Here is a 10000-nt window from a genome sequence, read left to right on the forward strand (position 1 = left end):
AGAGGGAAAAGAATCCACGACGGAGGAGAGGCAGAAAGAGGAAGTGAAGACGTCCAGCCTGAAAACAGAGAAGAAGAAAGACGGCGAGAAGACGACCGACGACGTCACGACCAAAGAAACGGAGAGCGGGCCGAAGAAAGACGACGAGAGCAGAACGGACGGGAGGAGCGAGGAAACCAAGACGCAGAAAGACGAGAGAAAAATCATCGGGAAGATCGTGAAAGCCGGCGGACAGGGAGCGAAGATTCAGGTGAAGACGATGATGGGAGGAGCGATGACGGCGCCCGCGGCGGAGCTGGAGAAGAAGAAGAAAGAGGGAGGAGGAAAAGAAAAAGAGTTCAGAGAAACCTGACGATCAAAAAGTGGAAAAGAGCGCCGAAGTGGAGAGGAAGTCTGAAAGAACGAGAGCGGCTACAGACGAGAAAAAAGACAGGAAGGAGAAACAGAAGAAGAGCGAAGACGAGGCGGTGCAAACAGCTACCGAGAAATCCCAAGAGAAGAAGAACGAAGCTAAGAGCGAGAAACGGACGACAAGAGAGCAGAAGAAGAAGGAGGAGAGGAGCGAGAGAACGGACGAGAAGACAGATGAGAAAGACGCCGCCAGCGCCGAGTCGGAGAAGAAGAACCCGAGAGCAGGGAGACAAAATCTGCAGAAGAAGAAGAAGGGAAAGTGGAGAGAGCAGAAGAAAGAAATCGAGCAAAGAGCGAGTCGGCGGACGCCGTCACGATGAAGAACGGGCCGACCATGACGCTGACGGACTCCACGCTGCACAGAATCCACGGAGACATCCGGATCTCTCTGAAGATCGACAACCCCGTAAGACTCGTTTATACAGCTCGCTGCTTTTCTGTAAACACGGGGTCACACGACCACCAGCCCGTTTAACCGCCACACACTGAAGCGTTTAGCAGACTCCTTCCTGCTCGCTCCGAGGTCACGTTCCTGCGTGGCGTCGGGTCGAGAACACCACAGAAGAATTCACAGTTAGCGAGCCGAGCGGGGAGGGGGGAGGGGCCGTGATGACGTTTCCATCTTGTGCTCGCTGCGAACGACCTGTCCTGAGAATCAGAGAGAGCAGAGAGAATCACTCCCATGATTCCCCGCTGACGTCATCTTTTGTTATTTCTGATAGAGAGCCCCCTGGTGGTGGAGTTTACGTACTGCACCTTTAAGAGAATCTGACTTACTGTCAGCCTGTAAAATCAGCTTTCATCTATCTCTTTCAGGACATCGGGAAGTGTCTGATGGCGTTGGATCAGCTCAGTATGGTTTATGTGACGTCCAAACACGTGAAGCGACACAGCGAGCTCATCTCCACTCTGAGAAAGGTGAGAACAGGTGAACAGGTGAACATGTCAGGTACATATCTGCTGACGAGTCAGACAGCTGAATCTCAACGTGTGTTTTTAAAGCTGCGCTGCTACAGAGCCAACCAGGCCATCATGGACAAGGCGTCCATGCTCTACAACCGCTTCAAGAACGCCTACCTGCTGGGGGAGGGGGAGGAGATGGTGAGCGCCACCTTCCTGCGCTCCCTGCTGGAGGAGAAGGAGAGGGAGGAGGCTGAGCGGGCCGAGGGCTGCAGGGAGAGGATGATGAGGGAGGAGAGGGAGGAGAGGGGGGGGACCGACGGAGGAGGAGAAAACTGAAGGTAAAAACACACATTCACTTTATTTGACTAATTAATTCAAATGGAATCAAAATACAGGAAATACTTTATGTGGAGAAAATCTTTTAATAATTGGATTTAAAGGTCTCATATCCTCCTCCTCCTCTTCAGTGTAAATAAGTCTCAGAGCTCCTCTTTAACATGTGTGTGAAGTCTCTTGTTCTGAATCCACTCTGATCCTGTATTTGATCATGTCTATAAACCCCTCTATTTCAGCCCTGCTCAGAACAGGCTGTTTCTGTGTCTGTACCTTTAAATATGTAAATGAGCTGTGTCTGACCACGCCCCCTCTCTAGAAGGGCTTGGGTGTACTCGGTCTCACTCCATGTCCTATTGTTTACGGTGAGAAGGCAGACTCAGAGGGCAGAACAAACACCTAGCTGTGGGAGTGTCACCCACCTGGGGGAGGGGCTACTGCCCTTTGTGATGTCATGAAGGGAAAATCTCCAAACGGCCTGTTTGAGCACACATTTTCTGAAAAGTGGAGCAGGCAGAAGACGGAGAGGATGGACTTTTCTCATCATTGGGGGGTTTGTAGACGGACTAGAGACACATGGAGAAGAAGATTTTAAATATGACACCTTTAAAGTTTAAACAGAGAATCACAGACTGACTGTAAAATAAAAATGAGGATTTAATCAGGTTTAGATTGTTGTTGTTGTTGTTGTTGGCCGTTTGTTTATTTTATTGGTTTCATGTTTCCCCCTTCGCAGCTCCAGTGGAATCTTCCTGAAGTTTCTGGAGCAGTTTGGACTGAACCAACTCTAATCTGAGGGGGTGTGGCCTTGAAACAAAGCCCCGCCTCCATGAGAACAATGAGAACTTCCACCAACACGTTTACCTCGTCCTGCCTGAACAGCGCCGGTTATTTATAAACTAAAGCCGAGTGAGCGCGTCGTCTCACCTGCGCAGGTGAAGTCTGAACGCCTGTTTGTCGTTGAAGTCACCACTTCACCACATCAACATTATTTCTCACTTATTGCATTACCTTCGTTCACACGAGCATTAATCACCAACGCCACCTTTATGACCATTACCTGTCTTTTATGCTAAGCTATCTTTAGCTAACTCTGATCCTGAAACTTTGCTTCCAAACTTTATCGTCTTTACGACATTTTTTATAAAGGCCGAAATCTAGAAACACAAAGAGCTGAAAGCTAACGGGAGCCTTTCAATCCCTTTGGGCGTACTGTACCTTTAAGAAGGTGACCTCGCTTCTTAAAGGCGTTTCAGCGATGGTTCTTTTGAGCACGGTTTGTTCTGGCGAGGCGTTACAGAATCTTCACTTCCTGTTTGTTGTTTTCTTTGTTGCACATCGCTGAGTTGATCCGACGTCCGTGTTAACGGCGTCTGACAGAGCGAGACGCCGCCACGTTTTCTTTGTTGTACGAAAGATATTTAAGAAGCAGCTTTAAAGCGTGAACATTAAGTCGCCTCAAAGACGAGAACACGTCACGTTTAAACGTGGACAGGAAGTCGTTTTCTGCGTGAAATGTTTTTAAATCTTTTTTTTTTTAAAGTTTGATGTTTTCTAAAAGTCTGTGATGTAAATATGTTTTAAAGTGTTCTCAAAACGTCACGTGACTCCTCCTTCTTTCACTCAACGCTCGCCATCGTGGTCATCTGCACGCCAAACTGATGTATTTTACCTTAAAGAAAGAAACCTTTATTTATAAAGCCACACGGGGACAGTCAGGTGGGGTTTGAATCAAACTTTATTTATAAAGCCACACGGGGACAGTCAAGTGGGGGTTTGAATCAAACTTTATTCATAAAGCCACACGGGGACAGTCAGGTGGGGTTTGAATCAAGCTTTATTTATAAAGCCACACGGGGACAGTCAGGTGGGGTTTGAGTCAAACTTTATTTATAAAGCCACACGGGGACAGTCAGGTGGGGGTTTGAATCAAACTTTATTTATAAAGCCACACGGGGACAGTCAGGTGGGGGTTTGAATCAAACTTTATCTATAAAGCCACACGTGGACAGTCAGGTGGGGGTTTGAATCAAACTTTATCTATAAAGCCACACGGGGACAGTCAGGTGGGGGTTTGAATCAAACTTTATTTATAAAGCCACACGGGGACAGTCAGGTGGGGGTTTGAATCAAACTTTATTTATAAAGCCACACGTGGACAGTCAGGTGGGGGTTTGAATCAAGCTTTATTTATAAAGTCACACGGGGACAGTCAGGTGGGGGTTTGAATCAAACTTTATTTATAAAGCCACACGTGGACAGTCAGGTGGGGGTTTGAATCAAACTTTATTTATAAAGCCACACGGTGGGGGTTTGAATCAAACTTTATTTATAAAGCCACACGTGGACAGTCAGGTGGGGGTTTGAATCAAACTTTATTTATAAAGCCACACGGGGACAGTCAGGTGGAGGTTTGAATCAAACTTTATTTATAAAGCCACACGGGGACAGTCAGGTGGAGGTTTGAATTAAACTTTATTTATAAAGCCACACGGGGACAGTCAGGTGGAGGTTTGAATCAAACTTTATTTATAAAGCCACACGGGGACAGTCAGGTGGAGGTTTGAATTAAACTTTATTTATAAAGTCACACGGGGACAGTCAGGTGGGGTTTGAATCAAGCTTTATTTATAAAGCCACATGTGGACAGTCAGGTGGGGGTTTGAATCAAACTTTATTCATAAAGCCACACGGGGACAGTCAGGTGGGGGTTTGAATCAAACTTTATTCTTAAAGCCACACGGGGACAGTCAGGTGGGGGTTTGAATCAAACTTTATTCTTAAAGTCACACGGGGACAGTCAGGTGGGGTTTGAATCAAGCTTTATTTATAAAGCCACATGTGGACAGTCAGGTGGGGGTTTGAATCAAACTTTATTCATAAAGCCACACGGGGACAGTCAGGTGGGGGTTTGAATCAAACTTTATTCTTAAAGCCACACGGGGACAGTCAGGTAGGGTTTGAATCAAACTTTATTTATAAAGCCACACGGGGACAGTCAGGTAGGGTTTGAATCAAACTTTATTCTTAAAGCCACACGGGGACAGTCAGGTGGGGGTTTGAATCAAACTTTATTTATAAAGCCACACGGGGACAGTCAGGTGGAGGTTTGAATCAAACTTTATTTATAAAGCCACATGTGGACAGTCAGGTGGGGTTTGAATCAAACTTTATGAAACCACACGTGGACAGTCAGGTGGGGGTTTGAATCAAACTTTATTTATAAAGCCACATGTGGACAGTCAGGTGGGGTTTGAATCAAACTTTATGAAACCACACAGGGACAGTCAGGTAGGGTTTGAATCAAACTTTATTTATAAAGCCACACGGGGACAGTCAGGTGGAGGTTTGAATCAAACTTTATTTATAAAGTCACACAGGGACAGTCAGGTGGGGTTTGAATCAAACTTTATTTATAAAGCCACACGTGGACAGTCAGGTAGGGTTTGAATCAAACTTTATTTATAAAGCCACACGTGGACAGTCAGGTAGGGTTTGAATCAAACTTTATAAGCCACACGGGGACAGTCAGGTGGGGGTTTGAATCAAACTTTATAAAGCCACACGGGGACAGTCAGGTGGGGTTTGAATCAAACTTCATAAAGCCACACGTGGACAGTCAGGTGGAGGTTTGAATCAAACTTTATTTATAAAGCCACACGGGGACAGTCAGGTGGGGGTTTGAATCAAACTTTATAAAGCCACACGTGGACAGTCAGGTGGAGGTTTGAATCAAACTTTATTTATAAAGTCACACAGGGACAGTCAGGTGGGGTTTGAATCAAACTTTATTTATAAAGCCACACGGGGACAGTCAGGTGGGGGTTTGAATCAAACTTTATTTATAAAGCCACACGGGGACAGTCAGGTAGGGTTTGAATCAAACTTTATTCATAAAGCCACACGGGGACAGTCAGGTGGGGGTTTGAATCAAACTTTATCTATAAAGCCACACGGGGACAGTCAGGTAGGGTTTGAATCAAACTTTATTCATAAAGCCACACGGGGACAGTCAGGTGGGGGTTTGAATCAAACTTTATCTATAAAGCCACACGTGGACAGTCAGGTGGGGTTTGAATCAAACTTTATTTATAAAGCCACACGGGGACAGTCAGGTGGAGGTTTGAATCAAACTTTTTTTATAAAGCCACACGGGGACAGTCAGGTGGAGGTTTGAATCAAACTTTATTTATAAAGCCACACGGGGACAGTCAGGTGGGGGTTTGAATCAAACTTTATTTATAAAGCCACACGGGGACAGTCAGGTGGAGGTTTGATCATAAAGTTATTTGAATATATAAACTTTATTACATTCTATTAATGATGAATCTCTTAAAGTTATCAGGTGTTTTCAGGTGAAGAAGAAGAAACTCATTGGAATTAAAAGGACCTTCACACCTGGAGTGTGAGCTGTGTTTTTATTGGTTGAATTAGATTAATAAAATAAAATGAAACATCTGGAAACGCCTCCTCAGTCTGTGTGTAGACCAGGTGAAGTCGTGCTCTGATTGGACGAGCACAGCTGCTCTCTGTCGGTGGGCGGGGACAGGAAACACGGGAGGTGTGTTTTCACTGACTGTCTGTTCAGGAAGAAGAGAGCGGAGGATCGGTGTCTCCAGAATCCTGCTGGATCAACCGACAGAAGGACGAACCGGGGTCTCAACCCGACGCTTATAAACCCGGAAGTAACCGTTAAACATCTGTTTGCGCGCAGCTGGTCGGAGCACAGACATGAGACTGTGGTGGTCCTGATAGAGGAGGAAGGACAGGCACCGGGATCAGACATGGCCCACGTCGGCAACAGAGCGAGCGCGGAGGAGGAGGTGCGACACACACACACACACACACACACACACACACACACACACACCGCCAGCTGCTGGCACACATCTGTCCTCTCTCTCTTTTCTTATTCTGCAGGTAAACTCCACTTTGTCTCTTTGCACACAGACTCGTGTTCAGGTCTCGATCCTCTCAGAACAAAACGTTTCTGATGGTTTTCACTTCCTGTCATTTGATTTCTTGCTCTTGTTCTGAGTCTGTGTGTCATGTAGACTGTTATCAGGTGATGTTTTCAGGTGATGTTTTCAGGTGATGTTTTCAGGTGATGTTTTCAGGTGATGTTATCAGGTGATGTTTTCAGGTGATGTTTTCAGGTGATGTTTTCAGGTGATGTTATCAGGTGATGTTTTCAGGTGATGTTTTCAGGTGATGTTATCAGTGTTTTAACGGACTCTATCCTCTCGTGTATGAGGGACAAAAAATGACTAAAGTATCAATAAATAAATGAATAAATAAATAAATGTTGGGAGAAATATATACTATAATGTATAAATATATAAATAAATATCTAAATGCATCGATAAATATTCAAATGCTGAAAACAATACATCAATGAATAAATAATAAATACACTTTGTTAATGAAAAAGGCTATTTATATATTTTTACATTATTTATTCATTTATTAGTGTATTTCTACAGTTATATATGTATCAATGCATACATTTCCACATTAATTGAGTTATTAATTTATTTCCGTATTTTTACATTTACACATCTATTTATTTCTGTGTCCAGGTCATAAGAGGAAAAGTATTTATGTAAATTTGCTTCTGTCTGTTTTTCAAAATTGACCAATCCTACTTCAGTAATGTTAGAGCGGCCCACTTAATTTACATATTTACTTTTCCTTGTACAACATGGACACAGAAATACATAAATAAATATATGAATGTATTTATATATATTTATTTATTTATTGATGCATTTATTTAATTATTAATTTCTTTATACATTATTGTATGCATTTCTCCCAATATTTATTTATTTATTTATACTTTAGTCATTTTTTGTCCCTCATACTCGTGTAGAAGAGTTGATGATGTTTTTGTGCAGTTTTATTGTTCACGACTTCCTGCAGATTTTGATGTTTATTCATTTCTGTAAATATTTTCTTGTTTTCATTGAAGCAGCCAATCAGCTGATCGCTCTCTCAATGTTTCAAAAACAGAACTTTGACAATTTTTAAACAATTCATTCTTCAATCTTTTTGTGCAATGAAGACAGCGTTCACGACTTGACCTGACATGCATCAAACGGCCGAGGTCAGATTTGAACCCGCGTCCCGCTGCAATGAGGACAGTATCCGCTGTACATGGGGCGCACGTCATCACCACTAGGCCATCCTGCACCCTGTAATGGGACATTACCAATGTGTTCATGACTTCCTGTTTTCAAGGATCGGCTTATTTCCCAGTTTGGGATATTTCTTGTTTTCAATGATCAAAAATGGCGTTCAGACTCCTCCACGCCGTGACCGTTTAAGATCCCGACCGATGAGTCGTCCAGCCGATATATCGTATCCAGGGACGATCGCTGTCGGCTCATTTGATCTCTGATATGCAGCGACATCAGCGCCCCCTGCAGGAGCAGAGGGGTGTACTCACTCTGCCACTCCTCTCTCTCTCTCTGTAGATCTGTGACGTGTAGATCTGACATGTGTAGATCTGTGACGTGTAGATCTATGATGTGTAGATCTGAGCTGTAGATCTGTGACGTGTAGATCTATGTTGTGTAGATCTATGTTGTGTAGATGTATGATGTGTAGATCTGAGCTGTAGATCTGTGACGTGTAGATCTGAGCTGTAGATCTATGATGTGTAGATCTGAGCTGTAGATCTGTGACGTGTAGATCTATGATGTGTAGATCTATGTTGTGTAGATCTATGACGTGTAGATCTGAGCTGTAGATCTGTGACGTGTAGATCTGAGCTGTAGATCTGTGACGTGTAGATCTATGATGTGTAGATCTATAATGTGTAGATCTGAGCTGTAGATCTGTGACGTGTAGATCTGAGCTGTAGATCTGTGACGTGTAGATCTGAGCTGTAGATCTGTGACGTGTAGATCTGAGCTGTAGATCTGTGACATGTAGATCTATGATGTGTAGATCTGAGCTGTAGATCTGTGACGTGTAGATCTATGATGTGTAGATCTATGTTGTGTAGATCTATGTTGTGTAGATCTGAGCTGTAGATCTGTGACGTGTAGATCTATGATGTGTAGATCTGAGCTGTAGATCTGTGACGTGTAGATCTATGATGTGTAGATCTATGATGTGTAGATCTGAGCTGTAGATCTGTGACGTGTAGATCTGAGCTGTAGATCTGTGACGTGTAGATCTATGATGTGTAGATCTATGATGTGTAGATCTGAGCTGTAGATCTGTGACGTGTAGATCTGAGCTGTAGATCTGTGACGTGTAGATCTGAGCTGTAGATCTGTGACGTGTAGATCTGAGCTGTAGATCTGTGACATGTAGATCTATGATGTGTAGATCTGAGCTGTAGATCTGTGACGTGTAGATCTATGATGTGTAGATCTATGTTGTGTAGATCTATGTTGTGTAGATCTGAGCTGTAGATCTGTGACGTGTAGATCTATGATGTGTAGATCTGAGCTGTAGATCTGTGACGTGTAGATCTATGATGTGTAGATCTATGATGTGTAGATCTGTGACGTGTAGATCTGAGCTGTAGATCTGTGACGTGTAGATCTATGATGTGTAGATCTATGACGTGTAGATCTGAGCTGTAGATCTGTGACGTGTAGATCTGTGACGTGTAGATCTGTGACGTGTAGATCTGAGCTGTAGATCTGTGACGTGTAGATCTGAGCTGTAGATCTGTGACGTGTAGATCTGAGCTGTAGATCTGAGCTGTAGATCTGAGCTGTAGATCTGTGACGTGTAGATCTGAGCTGTAGATCTGTGACGTGTAGATCTGAGCTGTAGATCTGTGACGTGTAGATCTGTGACGTGTAGATCTGAGCTGTAGATCTGTGACGTGTAGATCTGTGACGTGTAGATCTGAGCTGTAGATCTGAGCTGTAGATCTGTGACCTGTAGATCTGAGCTGTAGATCTGTGACGTGTAGATCTGAGCTGTAGATCTGTGACGTGTAGATCTGAGCTGTAGATCTATGATGTGTAGATCTGAGCTGTAGATCTGTGACGTGTAGATCTGAGCTGTAGATCTGTGATGTGTAGATCTGAGCTGTAGATCTGAGCTGTAGATCTGTGACGTGTAGATCTGAGCTGTAGATCTGTGACGTGTAGATCTGAGCTGTAGATCTGAGCTGTAGATCTGTGACGTGTAGATCTGAGCTGTAGATCTGTGATGTGTAGATCTGAGCTGTAGATCTGTGATGTGTAGATCTGAGCTGTAGATCTGAGCTGTAGATCTGTGACGTGTAGATCTGAGCTGTAGATCTGTGACGTGTAGATCTGAGCTGTAGATCTGTGACGTGTAGATCTGAGCTGTAGATCTGAGCTGTAGATCTGTGACGTGTAGA

At 43.9% G+C, this 10000-nt stretch overlaps 2 protein-coding genes across 2 annotated transcripts in view; both read left to right on the forward strand.

The window, feature by feature from the left end:
- LOC110002861 (hepatoma-derived growth factor-related protein 2) overlaps window positions 1-3247 on the forward strand; it is a 12803-nt gene extending 9556 nt beyond the window's left edge. The window contains 6 exon segments of the mRNA XM_065950877.1: window positions 1-347; window positions 385-610; window positions 679-817; window positions 1228-1329; window positions 1414-1652; window positions 2384-3247. The exon segment at window positions 1-347 is cut by the window's left edge and continues 90 nt beyond it. Of these exon segments, the coding sequence (XP_065806949.1) occupies window positions 1-347; window positions 385-610; window positions 679-817; window positions 1228-1329; window positions 1414-1650 (1051 nt within the window). The 3' untranslated portion in view covers window positions 1651-1652; window positions 2384-3247.
- Window positions 3248-6164: 2917 nt separating this feature from the next.
- The window catches only part of LOC110002864 (tetratricopeptide repeat protein 39B), an 18813-nt gene continuing 14977 nt past the window's right edge, over window positions 6165-10000 (forward strand). The window contains 1 exon segment of the mRNA XM_065950299.1: window positions 6165-6470. Coding sequence (XP_065806371.1) covers window positions 6432-6470 — 39 coding nt within the window. The 5' untranslated portion in view covers window positions 6165-6431.

This window comes from Labrus bergylta, chromosome 22 (genome assembly GCF_963930695.1).
Source record: "Labrus bergylta chromosome 22, fLabBer1.1, whole genome shotgun sequence".
NCBI classification, from domain to species: Eukaryota; Metazoa; Chordata; class Actinopteri; order Labriformes; family Labridae; genus Labrus; species Labrus bergylta.